The sequence below is a fragment of the Oncorhynchus kisutch genome, linkage group LG17 (genome assembly GCF_002021735.2).
Source record: "Oncorhynchus kisutch isolate 150728-3 linkage group LG17, Okis_V2, whole genome shotgun sequence".
Lineage (NCBI taxonomy): Eukaryota > Metazoa > Chordata > Actinopteri > Salmoniformes > Salmonidae > Oncorhynchus > Oncorhynchus kisutch.
The window spans coordinates 69,695,389-69,715,951 of NC_034190.2; the positions used below are offsets into that span (position 1 = coordinate 69,695,389).

Sequence of the window (20,563 nt, forward strand, 5' to 3'; positions counted from 1 at the left end):
CTCCACTACTATGTCAGTGCATATAAATCACTCAGCCTGTACTGATGATTGGCATGAGCCTGTTTGATATTTCTCATGGTTTCTGTAAAATGTTGTTTTTGTGTCATACTTTACTGTTGCAAAATAATTTGCTCAAAGATCTGCCCCGATGAACAAATACTTACGTACAACTTTTGAACTAGTGTGTGGAAGAAGTATGAATTGAATAGGCTGAATAGGCCAACTGTTTGCATCATATTTTACATCACAACCTTTATTAGAGCAAGGACCCCTCGCATCTGCTTTACCAATGGCTTTTTCTGTGATGAAGCACTTTAACTTCGCACACTGACTATGTCCTAGTTCAGTCATGATGAGGTCTCACAGTATGCCTGCCTTTCTGGAGAGTACGATGATGAGGTATTCCACGTTTCTTTCCCCCAACAGGAGTGCTGGCGCTCTGGGCCCTTGTCACCCATGTCATGTACAGTACTTGCAGGACTTCTGGCACACATGGCTGAAGGGACTCAAGTTCTTCATCTTCGTTGGGGCTCTCTTCTCCATACTGGCCTTCACTACCTTCCTCACCCTCGCCATCACACAGAAGCAATGTGAGTCTTCCTCTATTTGGCTCATACTCTCTTATAGCCCTAATTGGATCATGTCACACAATTTAAATGTGTTTATTATATATGTATTATTTACCTTCATGTAAAGTGTTACCCAGTGAATTAACCTTTTGGAATATTTTCTCACTGAAGTTTGATCATTTGTTCTGTTGCAGAGCAGTTCATATATGTTGTTTATAATAGTAATCCAATAATTTACTACCTGCATCCTGATAATGTCTGACCCTGGCTGTGACCCTGCTCCCTGAGGGTGTATCAGGGGGAGTTGCAAAAAACACATTTCCAATTCTCACATGGCTCTAATACACACTTGTACACGTGTGAAACAGTACAAATATGAGCACCTACCAAATGATTATTATTATTATTATAATTACCTGCATCCTGAATATACAATACCAGTCAAAAGTTTGGGCACCTACTCATTCAAGGGTTTTTCTTGATCTTTTACCATTTTCTACATTGTAGAATAATAGTGAAGACATCAACGCTTTGAAATAACACAAATGTAATCATGTTGTATCCAAAAAGTGTTAAACAAATCAAAACCTATGTTAGATTTTAGATTATTCAAAGTAGACACCTTTGCACACTCTTGGCATTCTCTCAACCTGCTTCACCTGAATGATTTTCCAACAGTCTTGAAGGAGTATGGTTAGCACTTCTTTGCTGCTTTTCCTTCACTCTTTGGTCCAACTCATCCCAAACCATCTCAATTGGGTTGAGGTTGGGTGATTGGAGGACAGGTCATCTTTATTTATTTGACCTTTATTTAACTAGGCAAGTCAGTTAAGAACAAATTCTTATTTTCAATGACGGCCTAGGAACAGTGGGTTAACTGCCTGTTCAGGGGCAGAACGACAGATTTGTACCTTGTCAGCTCGGGGATATGAACTTGCAACCTTTCAGTTACTGAGAAGCACTGAGAAGCACTGAGGACTGAGAAGCTGGATCACTGAGAAGCTGGAGCCCTGAGAAGCACTGAGGACTGAGAAGCTGGATCACTGAGAAGATGGATCACTGAGAAGCACTGAGGACTGAGAAGCTGGATCACTGAGAAGCTGGATCACTGAGAAGCACTGAGGACTGAGAAGCTGGAGCACTGAGTAGCACTGAGGACTGAGAAGCTGGAGCACTGAGAAGCACTGAGGACTGAGAAGCTGGAGCACTGAGAAGCACTGAGGACTGATAAGCTGGAGCACTGAGAAGCACTGAGGACTGAGAAGCTGGAGCACTGAGAAGCACTGAGGACTGAGAAGCTGGAGCACTGAGAAGCACTGAGGACTGATAAGCTGGAGCACTGAGAAGCACTGAGGACTGACAAGCTGGAGCACTGAGAAGCACTGAGGACTGAGAAGCTGGAGTTGCTGGATAAGACTTCTTTTAACTTTTATTCATTATAGTTACACACTCCGGACAAGCTTTAATTTGTCCTCAAACCCCCGCTACTACACATACTACACATACACTTAGATGTCCCAAGATGGCATAGCAGTTCAGACGTCTTTTGTCCTCGTCTTGTCGTGTCCCGTATATATATATATTTACAACTTTTTTTCACATACATTTTTTACATTTTCCATCAACTCATCTTCAAAACACTCTCCTGCAACCCGCCTCACCAATTTATATTTATAAAAAAGTATTATTTACCTCAAATCCGTAATCCTCCAAGAAGCTAGCCAGAAACTCCAAGAAGCTAGCCAGAAACTAGCCAGAAGCTAGCCAGGAGCTAGCCAGAAGCTAATCGGAAGCTAGTTCAGAAGCTAGTTAGCTTTTTTACTGGCAAATCGTTAGTATTCAGCTAACCACGGTTTGTGGTCATCAGCTATCCTTTAGGTCGAAAATCTATCGCCAGTTTTGTACGGCGCAGCGCGGCTCGGAACGGAACATACCGGACCAATTTTTCTCTCCATGTCCCTGGATTTCAACCGCTCTCTGGACATTCATACCTGGATCTCACAGCTAGCTAGCTGCTATCCGTGTGACTATCGGCTTTCGTCGATTCCGGAGCAAACATCAATTATTCCGGAGCTAGCCAGCTCCGTCAATCACTCCTGAGTTCCATCAATCAATTCTGGGCTGTAGTCACCTATCCGGACCCGTTTTGTTGCCTACGCGGAGCCCCACCGGGCCTTCACAACTGTACTGCCGACGTTATCTACCCGAAGGAGTTATCCGGCTGGCTCCTCCGTCGCGACATTACCTGAACGCCCATCAATCACCACATCCTCATCGGCAGACTCGCCTGGTTCACCAACTACTTCTCTGATAGAGTTCAGTGTGTCAAATCGGAGGGTCTGCTGTCCGGACCTCTGGCAGTCTCTATGGGGGTGCCACAGGGTTCAATTCTTGGACCGACTCTCTTCTCTGTATACATCAATGAGGTCGCTCTTGCTGCTGGTGAGTCTCTGATCCACCTCTACGCAGACGACACCATTCTGTATACTTCCGGCCCTTCTTTGGACACTGTGTTAACAACCCTCCAGGCAAGCTTCAATGCCATACAACTCTCCTTCCGTGGCCTCCAATTGCTCTTAAATACAAGTAAAACTAAATGCATGCTCTTCAACCGATCGCTACTTGCACCTACCCGCCTGTCCAACATCACTACTCTGGACGATTCTGACTTAGAATACGTGGACAACTACAAATACTTAGGTGTCTGGTTAGACTGTAAACTCTCCTTCCAGACCCATATCAAACATCTCCAATCCAAAGTTAAATCTAGAATTGGCTTCCTATTTCGCAACAAAGCATCCTTCACTTATGCTGCCAAACATACCCTTGTAAAACTGACCATCCTACCAATCCTCGACTTTGGCGATGTCATTTACAAAATAGCCTCCAATACCCTACTCAACAAATTGGATGCAGTCTATCACAGTGCAATCCGTTTTATCACCAAAGCCCCATATACTACCCACCATTGCGACCTGTACGCTCTCGTTGGCTGGCCCTCGCTTCATACTCGTCGCCAAACCCACTGGCTCCATGTCATCTACAAGACCCTGCTAGGTAAAGTCCCCCCTTATCTCAGCTCGCTGGTCACCATAGCATCTCCCACCTGTAGCACACGCTCCAGCAGGTATATCTCTCTAGTCACCCCCAAAACCAATTCTTTCTTTGGCCGCCTCTCCTTCCAGTTCTCTGCTGCCAATGACTGGAACGAACTAAAAAAATCTCTGAAACTGGAAACACTTATCTCCCTCACTAGCTTTAAGCACCAACTGTCAGAGCAGCTCACAGATTACTGCACCTGTACATAGCCCACCTATAATTTAGCCCAAACAACTACCTCTTTCCCAACTGTATTTACAGTAATTAATTTATTTATTTTGCTCCTTTGCACCCCATTATTTTTATTTCTACCTTGCACATTCTTCCATTGCAAAACTACCATTCCAGTGTTTTACTTGCTATATTGTATTTAATTTGCCACCATGGCCTTTTTTGCCTTTACCTCCCTTCTCACCTCATTTGCTCACATTGTATATAGACTTGTTTATACTGTATTATTGACTGTATGTTTGTTTTACTCCATGTGTAACTCTGTGTCGTTGTATCTGTCGAACTGCTTTGCTTTATCTTGGCCAGGTCGCAATTGTAAATGAGAACTTGTTCTCAACTTGCCTACCTGGTTAAATAAAGGTGTTCTCAACTAGCCTACCTGGTTAAATAAAGGTGTTCTCAACTTGCCTACCTGGTTAAATAAAGGTGTTCTCAACTTGCCTACCTGGTTAAATAAAGGTAAAATAAAAATAAATAAATAAATACAGTAACAGCTCAGCCATTTTATTGGAGTGAGTAGCCATAGTCACTTGGGAAAACTCATTTTGAGGGGAACTAGGCTACTGCTTATCTGTAATGGTAGACAGCAGAGGCTTGTGATTTCTAAGGAAAGATTTACTCAAGCCTATTTTTACAGTGGCTTAATTAGTTGATCATGACGGGAACATCTAGTCTGTGGAAGGTCTCTGAGGGTTTGGGTTGAAGCTTTCCAAAAGGCCACCATTTTTAAGTACTGTATTTTAAGCTCCAGATTGAAATGTATTGATGCAATGTCGCATCTAATGATGTACAAATACACCCATAGAAGAAATGCTGTGTCACTGTTGTTTATGTGATTTCTCTACTGTTTCTCCTTTCGCCACTTGGGGGAGCAGGATTATTTGCCCAGTCATTGCTATCTGTCTGGATAATGTATTGTCATATGCTTTTTAACATGTATTATTCTCTTTTAGGAAACAACACACCAATACATGTTTGATGCATTTTACATTATGTTATTGATTCAATTCCGCTGCCATCTGTTTTTAAAGATCACTTTTAATATAGGCTGAGGATGGATATGATGCAAACTAATACACTGGTGTATGGAACTCCTGATGAACTGACGGGGCTACCTTTTCGCTACGTTTCTATCTCCATATGTTGTCTTATATTCACGTTGCTTTGTTTAAGCATATTAAAGATCTAATGTATTTACCTGTATGCTACAGAGCTACTTTGACTATGTATAACGCATTCATTACACATCTATAATCACTTCATTAGCGTTATAACAGGTCCCAACTGCATTTTTAAAGGTTATTGAAATATAGTCATAGCAGATCTGTAGCTCATTCATGTCATTCTATGCAAGAGCTCATATTTACCTTTAATAGAGGCATCATTACAAATACAGTGCACTCTCATCATTATACTGTTCTCAAAAGTGAGCTTCTCCCATACCAGTGTTAGTGAATATGCCAATGGACCAAACTATGTTTTGAAAATTATATTGATTCGTAGCCCAACAGACCTATAATGTTGGTGTTAGATGGTATGGCAGTGAGAATAGAAAGGTTCAGAACTTTTGTGAAACATCACAGCACAGTTGGCAAATACAAGTCAAAACTTGGTGTTCAGAGAAAGATTGGACGGGTTGAGTGGAGCTGAATGATGAGACAAAAAACAAACAAAAGATCACCATTGTAAACTGTACTGTGTATGTAAAATGTATATAGTATGTATAAGCTGGAAATACAAGCCTAACAGTTGTCCATTAGTTTACTCCAATTAGGGGAGGGAGGGGAGGGTTAGGGGAAAATAATAATAAAGGAAAATATATGAGAAATATATATGCAGTATCAGTCAAAAGTTTGGACATACCTACTCATTCAAGGGTTTTTCTTTATATTTACTATTTTCTACATTATAGAATAATAGCGAAGACATCAAAACTATGAAATAACACATGTGGAATCATGTAGTAACCAAAAAAGTGTTAAACAAACCAAAATATATTTTAGATTTTAGATTCTTTGAAGTAGCCACTCTTTGCCTTGATGACAGCTTTGCACACTCTTGGCATTCTCTCAACCAGCTTCACCTGGAATGCTTTTCCAACAGTCGTGAAGGAGTTCCCACATATGCTTAGCACTTGTTGACTGCGTTTCCTTCACCATCTCAATTGGGGTGAGGTCGGGTGATTGTGGAGGCAAGGTCATCTGATGCAGCACTCCACTCTCCTTGATCAAATAGCCCTTACACAGCCTGGAGGTGTGTTTTGGATCATTGTCCTGTTGAAAAACAAATGATAGGATGGGGTATCACTGCAGAATGCTGTGGTAGTCATGCTGGTTAAGTATGCCTTGAATTCTAAATAAATCACAGACAGTTTCACCAGAAAAACCCCATCACACCTCCACCTCCATGCTTCACAGTGGGAACCACACATGCGGAGATCATCCGTTCACCTACTCTGCGTCTCACAAAAACATGGAGTTGGAACCAAACATCTCAAAATGGGACTCATCAGACCCAAGGAAAGATTTCCACCGGTCTAATGTCCATTGATCATGTTTCTTGGCACAAGCAAGTCTCTTCTTCTTATTGGTGTCCTTTAGTAGTGGTTTCTTTGCAGCAATTCAACCACGAAGGCCTGATTCACAGTCTCTTTTGAACAGTTGATGCTTAGATGTCTGTTACTTGAACTCTGTGAAGCATTTATTTGGGCTGCAATTTCTGAGGCTGGTAACTCTAATGAACTTATCCTCTGCATCAGAGGGAACATTTGCGACTGCACTTGAAATTTTCCGGATTGACTGACCTTCATATCTTAAAGTAAAGATGGACTGTCATTTTTCATTGCTCATTTGAGCTGTTCATGCCATAATTTGGACTTGGTCTTTACCAAATAGGGCTATCTTCTGTATACCACCCTTACCTTAACAAAACACAACTGATTGGCTCAAACGCATTAAGAAGAAAATAAATTCCAGGAATTAACTTTTAAAATGGCACTCTTGTTAATTGAAATGCATTCCAGGTGACTACCTAATGAAGTTGGTTGAGAGAATGCCAAGAGTGTGCAAAGCTGTCATCAAGGCGGAGGGTGGCTGCTTTGAAGAATCTCAAATATAACATATATTTTCATTTGTGCTATGGTTTCTACATGATTCCATATGTGTTATTTCCTAGTTTTGATATTCACTATTATTATAGAATGTAGAAAATAGTAAACACAAAGAAAAAACTTTGAATGAGTAGGTGTGTCCAAACTTTTGATTAGTACTGTCTATATTTTATATTTCATTTACCTTTAATAATGCAGTTGGGACTTGTTATAACATGTTCATGAAGTGATTATAGATGTGTAATGAATACTCAATGTATATATAGTCAAAGAAATTGTCACCGAAATGTATTCAGATGTGTGAATGGTGTGTGTTTTTGTTTGAGTGAAAGCGAGTTAGACTTTTGGTGAGAGGGAGGGGAATATTTGAAATAAGGAATGTGTTTGCTTTGTTTGGTATGAGTTTTTATTCACAAAATGTATTTCAGATATGCATTTTATTTGAATAAATGTTGATGTGATTATGCTGTGTCTTATTATTCAGACAGATCGTGAATTGCAGTTTGTATTGCCCTATTCAAATCATACTTCCACAAATGAACTATTCCTTAACAAACGTAATGCCCATGACTTTCCCTCTAAAGCTAAGCTACATGTAAGCCATGGTTTGCCATGTATGGCTCCTCCCATGGAGAAGGTGTCAACAAAGCTCCAGTATAAAACCAATAAACTGGTTTACCGTCACATCATAGTTCATTCCAGCTGTAAGGTACAGTACATTATATTAGCTTTGTTTTTAAATTGTTTTTCTCTGTTTAAATAAATTAGGTTGTTTCAGAGTTTGGAAAAATGGTTAGCATGATGTAGGGCATCTCATCTCCAAGAGTAAGACAGTTGCTGTTGGTCTTTTGTCTTATAAACTCTCTGAAAAAAAACAATTCCGACTCTGGTACACGTGATTGTTTCTCCCTGTGACCTCTGAGACTCATGAAATGTGAGCATTCACATCTCAAAATATTTTATGTTCTTTATCTCTATTTATTTACTTGCGTTATGGAAAAATGCTTTTTTGTTTAATTTTGAAATGTCAATGATGCCACTCATTCTCCCAGTGAACAGGTACAGTATTATTTCAGTTTTAATATAGTCATTGTAAGTTGAGAAGGGCTAATGTTTGACACCATATGCCTGTAGTTTGTGTGATTGGTTAGATTAGGAACCCAGCAGAACAGCAGAGGTTTACACTCAGGAAATAACTGTGCTTAATTCAACCATACATGCAAATGACTACTATTTTCAGTGTTAGTAATTTGATTCATCTTCAGGTTACCCACTACCTCCAATGTATTCTAATTACTTGGACTTTTACAAGATTTATAGACCTTAGTTTATGGATGCCAACAAGTAAGCCACCTGAAACAAGTTATTGCTGTGTGAGTGTCCTTTGAGTAGCCAGAGTACCAGTTTGTTTCACCTCTCTTACCAACTCCTTGTGGAATTGTCATTCTAAAGCTACTGTATGTTGTTTGGCTTGACAATAACAGTAATTGAGTTGGCAAGAGCAGAAACAGATCTGCGACCAGGCTAGCCTTTGAGTAATGTTGTCATGCAATGTTATCAATGTAATATAATCTCTTATTCAAAGGCCTCAATGCAGATTTAATGACACCATATCATAGCATCATTTGACCTGTCTAACTGTCCTCTGATTGGCTGAAGCCATGCAACAAGACTGGCCACCCTATGTGATCAACAGGCCGGCCTACTCGCTCCCAGACTTCGATAGGGAGTTTGACATGAAGAAACGGACCTTCCCCATAGGACAGAAAGTGAAGAAATGCTTCAGGTACAGTATTTACATTCTGCTAACAATCAAAAGCCAGCAAATGTTTCTCTCTTTCATGAGTCAATACAGTTTATCCAACAAAACCTTAGTACTTTTGTTGACATTTACATTTTAAACCATTATGTTCCTGTCGAGAGATATGTGATGTGATTCTTGGGCTAGTACTATACCAAAGGAAGAGGAGCCATGTTATGAGGCCATAGGGAGACTGTTGTAACCAGACCTGCATGTTTATGTATATCTTTAGGTGCTCTGGGTCTCGACTCAAGTCCCTGCTGTTCAGACACCTGCCTATCCTAAGCTGGCTGCCCAAGTACAAGGTGAAGGAGAACCTCCTCTGTGATGTTATCAGTGGGGTCAGCGCAGGTACCATTCAGGTTCCCCAAGGTCTGTCATTCTACTCCCTCTGGTGTTCTTCCATTCAAGTTCTGTGCCTTTAACATTAAAGAGGGACTGAACTTACCAATTCCACATTCGTTTTTCCGGTACTCATTGGGCTCATTTGAGTGGATGACTTTTGTCAAGTTGTGACAATCGTTGGATGTTTGAGTAGGAAAAACCCCCAAACCGTTTCTAAATAACAACTCTCGTTCTTTCAACATTTGCGACAATGTCTTGTATATATTGCTGTCAAACAAGTCTGAGGCGCTGCGTGTCAATGGTTAGTTTGTCATTCTGTAAATGAATGGGCGGGTTGTAGGTTGATTCTGGTGAGCAATAGGATAGCATGAGCTGCAGCACGCTGGGCAGCTGTGCTCCTGATAATTTGATTACTGCCTCGCAGTGCCAGCCGTGATTAGACTGTGCCAGGCAGTAGTCCCATGTGGGCAGGCTTAAAATTAAAACCCAACCATCAGTTGTATGATGGTTCAAGACAACTCAGAACTAGGAAATATTTGACCTCCGACTTCAGTGCGTTACAGAAATCATTTTGAAAGGTCATCCAAGTCGGAAACTCTGCCATCATTCTAGAGCTCCGACTTCTCCAATCTGAAGATTACTGACGTCATGATTTTTCCAAATCTTTTCCTTTTTTGAGTTCCCAGTTTTCTTGAACGCACCAACAAACGCACCAACAAATCTCAGTTTTGGACAATAATGACTATATGATCAAAATTATCCTATTTACACTACAGTCAATGTTGGCACTAGACTAAATGTTTTTGACTAATATTGATACCACATAGGCCATTTTCAACCCAAGAAGTTGGTTTTTGAGTTCAGCCTCTCTTTAAGATAAATCTCTATACATAAATATTTTCTAATACAGTTTCAAAGTGAATCATTGCATTTTTAACAACATTAATATGAATAGGTCTCAACATTAATATTCCAGTTAATTATCAGAAATAATATTTTCCTTGATTATGGTTGTTCAATTGATTATTATTTTTTGATTCTTTACAGGCATGGCCTTTGCCCTGCTGGCTAATCTACCTCCTGTCAATGGCCTCCACTCCTCCTTCTTTCCTCTCATCCCCTACTTCTTAATGGGCACTGCTCACCAAATGGTCCCAGGTAAGTTTACCATAATCAAAAGCATATGTTATAGGATGTAATTGTCCCAGACACGCTGAAGCTTGAATAGTCACGAAGTGAAGTGTCCTTCGGTGGGTTGTTTTTTATGCATAGGACATAGGATTCATCTTCTTAAAGTGTAATGGAATGTTCTCTGAGTCCAGGTACCTTTGCTGTGCTTAGTATCATGGTGGGCATGGAGTGCCTGAAGCTGGCCCCTGAGTCTGACTTCAGCCACTTCAATGCCACCATTAACGCCACAGTGATGGATGAGGACAGGATGAACGAGGTTCGACTGGGCATCTCTGGGACGCTGGCCTGCCTTACTGCTATCATACAGGTACTGCAGCCACAGAGAAGCCTAGTTTACCATTGTACAGTATATGTGACAGAACGCAGGTTGACATTTATTGTCAAGAATCCTGCCCTGGAAGCATAACTGACTGATTTCGGCTAGATGGGCCAGCTGAAAAGTTGGGTTAGGCATTAGGGTTAGCAGTGTGGTTAAGGTTAGAGCTAGGTTTAGATCAGATTTTATGGCTTTGTAGCTGTGCCAGCTAGTGACCACTCTGCAGAGCTGCCTCTGGTACATGAGTCATCCCAATAAATGTCAACCTGCGGTTTGAACCCCGGTGATTCTGTGTGCCACAACTGTGTCAACGTTCTACGCTATAAAGCCTAGGCATTGTATCGGGAGGTAATGCAAGTATTAAGCTCTCAAACTGTACCTTAAATGTGAATGAATTAACTGTTGCACAAAATCTGTCTGAGCAGATGGGCCTGGGCTTGATGCAGTTTGGCTTTGTGGCCATCTACCTGTCCGAGTCCTTCGTCAGAGGGTTCATGACAGCAGCTGGACTGCAGATCCTGATCTCTGTACTAAAGTACATCTTTGGCATCAAAGTGCCTTCCTACAGTGGACCACTAGCCAATATCAATGTAAGCCTCATTTGATGAAAAGTTACCTTTGCTCTTCATATCTGCATGCAGAACTACAGTGCTACTTACACTAACCATGCACATAATGTCCCTTTTTGTCACAGACTCTTAAAGATATAGTTTATGGCCTGCCTAACACCAACATAGCCTCGCTGGTCTTTGCTCTGATCAGCAGTGTGGTTATTATAACAGTGAAGGAGCTGGGTGCACGCTACCACCAGAAGCTACCCTTCCCCATCCCCATGGAGATCATCATTGTGAGTAATAGAGGACTCTAATTTGTTCCTCTTATTCTATGCTATATTATGCTATGCCTTGTTATGCCAGCCTGGGCTATACTATGATATGCTGTTATGCCATCCTATACTATATTATGCTATGACATCCTATGCAATATTATGCTATGCCATGTAATGCCAGCCTATGCTATGCTATGATTTGCTATGTTATGCTATGCTATGTTAGGTTATGCTATGCCATGTTATAACATCATGCTATGCTATGTGAGGTTATGCTATGGAGTTATAAGAACTATATAAATGGTTAAACCAGAACCTCCCTTTGCGCAGGTGGTGGTGGCCACAGCCATATCGGGCCCCCTGGACCTGCCTGATAAGTATCACATCGACATAGTGGGGAAGATTCCCCTAGGGTAAAGGACACAGAATATCACCAGAAAAGTGTACTGTTATTGTGTGCTATTATGACTGTTTAACAGTCTATCCTCACATTGACAAGGAGGTTCTGTAATCTCAACCTCTCCTTCTAGATTTCCTGCTCCGATCCTCCCAACAGTGAGTCAGTGGGAAGGGATGTTGAGCTCAGCCTTCTCCCTGGCTATCGTGGGCTATGTGGTCAACCTGGCTATAGGCAGGACAATGGCAGCAAAGCATGGCTACGATGTGGATCCCAATCAGGTACGAATAGGGGACAAGCATGAGGGGAAGGTGTTATTGACTGTTCGTTGTGTTATTGTGTTATTGACTGTATGTTTGTTTATCCCATGTGTAACTCTGTGTTGTTGTTTTTGTCGCACTGCTTTGCTTTATCTTGGCCAGGTTGCACTTGTAAATGAGAACTTGTTCTCAACTGGCCACCTGGTTAAATAAAGGTGTTCTCAACTGGCCACCTGGTTAAATAAAGGTGTTCTCAACTGGCCACCTGGTTAAATAAAGGTGTTCTCAACTGGCCACCTGGTTAAATAAAGGTTACATTTTAAAAAAGGAAAATAAAGTATTTGAATGTTTAATGTTATTTTTCCTGTTGTGGCATGAGGATACCTGGATCACCTATAAGCCTTTTGTTAAGTAAATCAGGTGATAAATAAAATGAAAAGGAGTGTGTCATTAACATATTATATTTTTGTTTGTAATCTCATCAAATCCTTCTGCCTAAGCTTTCTGACTATAACTGACCATAATCTCCATTACTCATCATAGTGTACTATAAACACTGATGTGTGTTCTTGTGCAGGAAATGTTGGCTTTGGGCTGCAGTAACTTCGTGGGGTCTTTCTTCAAGATCCATGTGATCTGCTGTGCTCTGTCTGTCACCCTGGCAGTAGACAATGCTGGGGGAACATCACAGGTCAGACACAGGGGGCATTGAGACACAGGGATCATTGAGACACAGGGAGCATTGAGACACAGGGAGCATTGAAGCAGGACAATGTAGAAAAGTTGCATGGCACAAGACAACACAGAATTCATTGAACACACCTCTTACTTTTATGTTTAACAATTCACTTAATACTAATTAACTTGTTAATTCCCTTTGTGGTTGATTGACTGACATTTTTATTAGTTGGTAGAATGCCCCTTTTGCAGAAGCATCAGCTACTCTTCCTGGGGGCCACAAAAAAACACAAAACAACAATAACATCAGAGCTCTGTTCAGGACACAACAGTTAGTATGTAGTAGTATTGGCATCTTGTCTCAATAAAGACTCCATCCTATTCTTTCTTCTTCACAGGTTTCCAGTCTGTGTGTGATGCTGGTGGTCATGGTCACCATGCTGGCCTTGGGGCATTTACTCAAACCACTACCAAAGGTGAGGACCTTTGTTTCGATGCATTCAAAAGAGATAGAAACAGTGACGTACAGCAGGTGTTCTCAACCATTTCTTTTCCGGGGGCCCACTGAAGCACTTTCAAATCGAGGAACCCCTGAAAGCTCTCTTAGACCCCTCAGGGGTTCTAGACCTCCTGGTTTAGAATCACTGATGCCCAGTAACACTGAGGGTTGAAAATCAAAATAAGAACATGTTTATGATGTAGAATTAACATAAAAGTAAAAAATGTACTTAGTGTTGATCACCGGGGCGACAGGGTAGCCTAGTGGTTAGAGTGTTGGCCTAGTAACCGGAAGGTTGCAAGTTCAAACCCCCGAGCTGACAAGGTACAAATCTGTCGTTCTGCCCCTGAACAGGCAGTTAACCCACTGTTCCTAGGCCGTCATTGAAAATAAGAATTTGTTCATAACTGACTTGCCTAGTTAAATAAAGGTAAAATAAATAAATACAAATATTCCTGTAGTCTGTGCTGGGAGCCCTGATAGCGATCAACCTGAAGAACACTCTGCTGCAACTCTCTGACCCATATTACCTCTGGAAGAAGAGCAAACTGGACTGTGTGAGTCAAATCCATTACTCATTGTCTGACCAAGACATGCCTAGAAAACTCAGATTAAGTGTAAACTCTGATGTCGATACTCAAACACTGTCAAATCTACTGCTCTAATGATCCCGTATCTCGTCCAGTGTGTGTGGGTGGTGTCCTTTTTAGCCACCTTCTTCCTGAGTTTGCCTTATGGAGTTGCCATTGGAGTCAGCTTCTCCATCCTCGTGGTTATTTTTCAGACCCAGTTGTAAGTAAAACAATGTTGATTGTGTAACAAAAGTCACAAACTGGTATATTTGATATGCTCATGTTTTTAATTGTTAAGAAATATATTAGATGTCATTTATTTTGTTCTCCACAGTCGAAATGGTTCAGAGATGGCTCAGATCATGGACACAGATATATATAAAGATCCCAAGGTCTACAGCAAGGTAGTGAAACTGTGTTCACCATTAACTTTGGATTTACGTTCATGTCTTCTTTCACAGCAATGTTGTATGTCTGTAAATATATGGTTCTATTTCTATAGGTGAAATGTATAGAAGGGGTGAAAATAATGAACTACTGCTCCCCTCTCTATTTTGCCAATACAGAGATATTCCGACGAAAGGTCATCAAAAAGGTACCTTGATGACTATAGGAAGGCCATATCTCTCTCTCTGCCATCAATTATGTTTAGAACCATTTACCATCTGCTGTGTGTTTGTGCGTAGACTGGATTGGACCCAGGTAAACTTCTCCTGGCTAGGAAGAAGCTTCTGAAGAAACAGCAGGAGGAGTTAGACAGGCAAAACAAGGAAAACAAGAAGAGGAAGCCCAGCTCTCTGGTAACCATGAGATCTCAGGTAAGAGGTCACAGGTCAGGGCTTTAGTGTATTTATTTTGGGTAGATACATATAACTATACTGAACAAAAATATGAACTAAACATGTCAAGTTTTGGTCCCATGTTTCATGAGTTGAAATAAAGGATCCCAGAAATGATTTCACTCCAATTTTGTACAGATTTTTAAAAAACATCCCTGTTAATAAGCATTTTTCCTTTGCCAAGATAATCCATCCACCTGACAAGTGTGGCATATCAAGAAACGGATTAAACGGCATGATCATTACACAGGCCACTCTAAAATGTACAGTTTTGTCACACAACACAATGCCACAGATGTCTCAAGTGTTGAGGTAGTGTGCAATTGGCATGCTGACTGCAGGAATGTCCACCAGAGCTGTTGCCAGAGAATTCAATGTTAATTTCTCTACCATAAGCCACCTCCAACATCATTTTAGAGAATTTGGAGTATGTCCAACCGGCCTCACAACCGCAGACCATGTGTAACCACATCAGCCCAAGACCCTCATATCAGGCTTCTTCACCTGCGGGATCGTCTGAGACCAGCCACCCGGACAGCTGATGAAACTATTAAAGCCCTTTTGTGGGGGAAAGCAAATTCTGATTGGCTGGACCTTGCGCCCCAGTGGGTGTGCCCTGCCCAGTCATGTGAAATCCATAGATTAGGACCTAATGAATTTGTTGCAATTGACTGATTTCCTTATGAACTGTAACTCAGTAAAATTGTTGCAATGTTGTGTTTATATTTTTGTCCAGTATAGATATAACCTTCGTAAAGACTTCTCACTGCGAGCACACTGGTTGAATCAACGTTTTTTCCCATTTAATTTCAATGAAATTACATTGAACCGATGTGGAATAGCCCAGTGTTTTCTGTGAGTTTAACATAATATATTAGTGAACAGCTATATCCCGCGGATGCTTTTGCAATTGCATGACACCGCTGGGGTAGCTGCGGTGAGAGAGCGCTGCAGGAAAGTTCGCTGTGGCAGAAGCGAATGCGCAAAAATCTCTTGTTTTATGGCACTGCTTCGCAGGTCAGGTCAAAGGCATCTGATCTGACCACAAATAGGCCGTATGACCAAGCCTTTTGGGTTTTGAAGGTGTTATGTGAAACATACTGTACATTTGAGATTAAATTATGTCAAAGCTAGAGATTTATCCCAGTGTAATTTTTGCCCTTGGATTAAGTTGACTGTTTTGTGGCTCTCCTTCTCCCACGTCTAGACCTTATCACAGCTAGAGCTTCAGAACGACTTTGACATTGGTAACGGCAATCCTTACCCGCCACCATCACCCACCAGCTGTGTCAACTTCCACTGTAGTGATAATGAGCTGGGTGAGCAGTCCCGTGACCCAGACCAGCCCAGTGCCTCCCCTGTCATCCTGGACTCTCAGCCCATCCCCTTCCACACACTCATCCTGGACCTGTCAGGGGTCTGCTTCATAGACCTCATGGGAATCAAAGTACTCACCAAGGTCAGACAGCTAGCCATTTGGTTCTTTTTTCTTTTATTTCCTTTATTTGGTTCCCCGTGACAACTTGGTCATGACGAGTTCAGATTTTTTGTGGCCCCCAACCCCATCAAAGTTGCCCATCCCTGATATAGTATATAGACAATAAGCACTGTATCCACATTTATTTTGTTTTTTTAACAAGTCTGATAGTGCAGGATGCATTTGTACTTTTAGAGTGATATGCACTGGCGGCTGTCATAGAGTTTGTTGAGGCTTGATGTGCGCTGTTATGTACTTGTCATACAGATGTACTCAAGCTATGAGATGTTGGGGATCAAGCTATACTTGGCCAATGTTCAAGGTAAGATCTAGTTTTCATGACGCAGTTACCTATCAAACAGCCAGGTGTCTTTTAATAGTAGTCATGGGAACAGGATCTCATTTGCAGGAGCAAAAGCTGAGTCACTGTCTACAAACTAAGGACACATAGAAGATGGAAGAGAATACAGTTAACGGTTAAAATCCCATCTCAGCATTACCATAATAGGATCTAGAATTGTACATTTCCTTCTCACTTTTTCCTATTGAGATAAAGAGGTGATCAATCAAAGGGAATAGTGCAGGTTGGCATTCAATGTACCAGTCATTGATAAAGGGTTCCCTGTTTCTCTGTTGAATCATATATGCAATGTCTTGAGCTTCCCGATGCAATGGAATGTTTAAGGTCCTTTGAGGTCCATCACATTGGGTGAAAAATTCAGTCCATTAACTAAAGAGTCTGTTTATACAAAATAAAATAGTATCATAGTGGACATACAAGGTCCCTGAGCTTCCTTGTTTTGCTCCTTGTATTACTTTGTTAGTTCCTGGTGTGTGTTTGCAGCACAGGTGTACGAGGAGCTGGAGGGGGGAGAGATGTTTGAGGAGGGCAGTGTCCCCCGATGTCACCTCTTCCTAACTGTCCATGACGCCATCCTCTGTGCCCTGCAGAGGTCGAGGAACACAGGAAGCTGTGAAAAGGCAGGTTGCACCTACTCCCACACCTTAATCACTATGACCTTGAATCACTTCTCAAATCCTCATTGAGCAATGAGAAAGTAAATGATACAGCGACTACATCTGAACAACATCTTGTCTGCAATTTGGTCAAAGATAAGGACATAACAATTCATAGATATCTAATCTATGGGACAGGTCCAGTTAAAATAGTTTACAGACATTTACTGTACATACAATTTTAAATAATATATGATTACTGTTTTCCAATCCTCCATGAACATATCGGAGGCAGTGAGGGTAAACAGAACAAACATATAACAAAATGGCAATGATATTGTTTTTTGTTATTTTAGCTGCCTCTGAGGTAATAATGAAACTTCATTCACATAGATAGACATTTCGGAGAGCGAGAGAGTGCTAGAGTCAGCAGTGGACCCCTGCAGTGGGTCGTTTAGCGTGGCTAACACCCTTCAAAGTCACTGCATACCGGGGTGAATCCCCACAGGCTCCTCCTCTGCAGAGCAGACAGGACATAAGCCCCTGGTTCTGCCTACATCAAGACGTTACCCCCACCATCTCTCCTCTAAGCATGAGAGAACCTACAAAAGCCCTGTCCCGATCCTCCATGAACATATCAGGGGCAGTGAGGGTTAACAGAATAAAATGCCAGAGAGCTTGTTACCACTGCTATACCATTTACCTCAGAACTTCACGTTGATACCTGATGTCGACGCAGGTCATAAAAAATACAATTTAGTCTGTTTCTCCCCTCTTTTCTCTCCCAAAACACCCAGAGCCAGAATGCCCGGGGTTATATCACTGGTTCAGATCATGTTGCAGGCCGGCAGTTGAGTTCAAAACCAATAAATTGCTAGAGGAAATGTGATAACGACAATTTCCGTGTGTGTGGAGTTATGAATGACTGAAGTGTCTCTATAGGGTTGCATGGGGTTGCAGACAGAGCAAGACAAGAAGGAGCTGGTCCTCAATTTTCAGGAGGATGAGGAGAGGGACCGTGAGCAGGTACACTGACTAAATTAACCATTTATCATTGTTGTGTATAATCTATCTTGATGAAGCAACTTCTTGTAAAATAGATGGATCACATCTGATAATATTTTCCTATCAACCCAACACAGTAATTCACAATAGTATTTGTTTCATCCTTTTCTCTCCACAGGAACTGTTTTGAACATGGGATTTGTACTGCTGAATGTATGAAGAATGAAGATAAAGGAGTAATAGATATGGGTAGATGTTGAAGTTAACTTTAGGTTGATCATAACATTGAACATTTTTCTTTGATTTCTTTAATTCTTTGATTTCTTCAATTCTGTCACGACTTCCGCCGAAGTCAGTCCCTCTCCTTGTCGACCTTCTAGCCATCATTGATACATTTTTCATTTTCCATTGGTTTTGTCTTGTCTTCCTTCACACCTGGTTCCAATCCCATCAATTACATGTTACATGTGTATTTAACCCTCTGTTTCCCCTCATGTCCTTGTCGGAGATTGTTTGTTGTATGTAGGTGTTTATTGTATATTCTGGTGTGCGACCGGTTTTTCACCCTCTATTTGCTATTTTGTATAATTTGGTTTTCGGAGGTTTTGATGTTTATTAAACAGCTCCGTTTTTACCAAGTTCATTCTCCTGCACCTGACTTCCCTGCCACCAGCACCCTCCACATTACAGAATCTTTGATTATAAATGATTGTGTATTGTAAATATTGTTCTGGATGATCTCGAAATAATGATTATAAGCGTGATAGACTGTAAAAGATCTGTAGTGACTAATTAACTGGTCTCCTTGAGGACCATCATTATCACATCTTTCCTATTATTATTTGTGTAAAATACCAGAGGTGGGACTAAGTCACTATTATTCGAGTCACCAGCAAGTCTCAAGTCACAAGGTCCAAGTCTCAAGTCGAGTGCCAACTAGAAAGGTCTAGCCCCGAGTCAAGTCCAAGTCGTGCATTCTAAGAGCAATTCAAGTCGAGTAGAGTCACAAGTTTTCAAGTCAATTCTCAAGTCAAGTAAAAAATAAAAAACGTGCCATATCATACAAAATATACAAGTAGATTGACCAAAAATACACAGACAATAGCTCAAAACAAATACTGTATCAGAATTTACCTGTCCTATCTGAATGGACACAGGTAGAGGGCAAGATGTACAGCCTCCCCTTGAGAAACTAAATAGAAATCGAAGCTCAAACATGGACTAATTAGCACTTGGCCCCTCCCAGGACCATGCAAACCCAATTGGCAATTATAACTAATAAAAACTGGTTCTACAATGTAAAAGGCCATTTCCACATAAATTGTTACATTGGTACATTCGTCTTAATCAGACGTAATGATTATTTATGATATTTCCTCACCATTAATACTAACAATAATTTTCTCTTATTCAAGGAATCCAAAGTGGGGCCCTCAAGCCTTGTAGCCTATTTCTATGCACACTGAGGCGCGCTCTCCTATTACTCACAACAAGAATGACAGGCACAGACACATGGAACTACGGCATACTCCGGGAAATATGAACAGAGGAACCATACATTGAATTAAATAAACAGAACTTCTACCTCATGAGTCTTGTGAACGTTCATGTTCACAATAAACATCGGCCCTACTCAGAGGGTAAGACAACAACAGGCGTAGACTAACAGTGAACAACAGGCGTAGACTAACAGTGAACAACAGGCGTAGACTAACAGTGAACAACAGGCGTAGACTAACAGTGAACAACAGGCATAGACTAACAGTGAACAACAGGCATAGACTAACAGTGAACAACAGGCATAGACTAACAGTGAACAACAGGCGTAGACTAACAGTGAACAACAGGCGTAGACTAACAGTGAACAACAGGCGTAGACTAACAGTGAACAACAGGCGTAGACTAACAGTGAACAACAGGCGTAGACTAACAGTGAACAACAGGCGTAGACTAACAGTGAACAACAGGCATAGACTAACAGTGAACAACATGCGTAGACTAACAGTGAACAACATGCGTAGACTAACAGTGAACAACAGGCATAGACTAACAGTGAACAACAGGCGTAGACTAACAGTGAACAACATGCGTAGACTAACAGTGAACAACAGGCGTAGACTAACAGTGAACAACAGGCGTAGACTAACAGTGAACAACAGGCATAGACTAACAGTGAACAACAGGCATAGACTAACAGTGAACAACAGGCATAGACTAACAGTGAACAACAGGCATAGACTAACAGTGAACAACAGGCGTAGACTAACAGTGAACAACAGGCATAGACTAACAGTGAACAACAGGCATAGACTAACAGTGAACAACAGGCGTAGACTAACAGTGAACAACAGGCATAGACTAACAGTGAACAACAGGCATAGACTAACAG

General features: G+C 41.2%; 1 protein-coding gene across 1 annotated transcript; it reads left to right on the top strand.

The window, feature by feature from the left end:
• Positions 1-8,132: 8,132 nt before the first annotated feature.
• On the top strand, positions 8,133-17,259 carry LOC109908686 (solute carrier family 26 member 9-like). Its single transcript, XM_031793325.1, has 18 exons — positions 8,133-8,794; positions 9,042-9,181; positions 10,202-10,312; positions 10,477-10,652; positions 11,087-11,251; positions 11,356-11,508; positions 11,821-11,903; positions 12,021-12,168; positions 12,725-12,838; positions 13,224-13,301; positions 13,786-13,881; positions 14,010-14,116; positions 14,231-14,300; positions 14,399-14,491; positions 14,583-14,714; positions 15,943-16,194; positions 16,480-16,534; positions 17,057-17,259. Exons 1-18 carry the CDS (start codon positions 8,670-8,672, stop codon positions 17,257-17,259), a joined length of 2,301 nt encoding a protein of 766 aa, XP_031649185.1. The 5' UTR covers positions 8,133-8,669.
• Positions 17,260-20,563: the final 3,304 nt, after the last annotated feature.

Excerpts from the sequence above, each read along its gene's own strand:
- LOC109908686 (XM_031793325.1), top strand. The coding sequence starts at position 8,670 with ATGCAACAAGACTGGCCACCCTATGTGATCAACAGGCCGGCCTACTCG. Across the intron at positions 11,509-11,820 it reads TCCCCATGGAGATCATCATT|GTGGTGGTGGCCACAGCCAT; the intron begins GTGAGTAATAGA and ends CCCTTTGCGCAG. Across the intron at positions 12,839-13,223 it reads ATGCTGGGGGAACATCACAG|GTTTCCAGTCTGTGTGTGAT; the intron begins GTCAGACACAGG and ends TCTTCTTCACAG.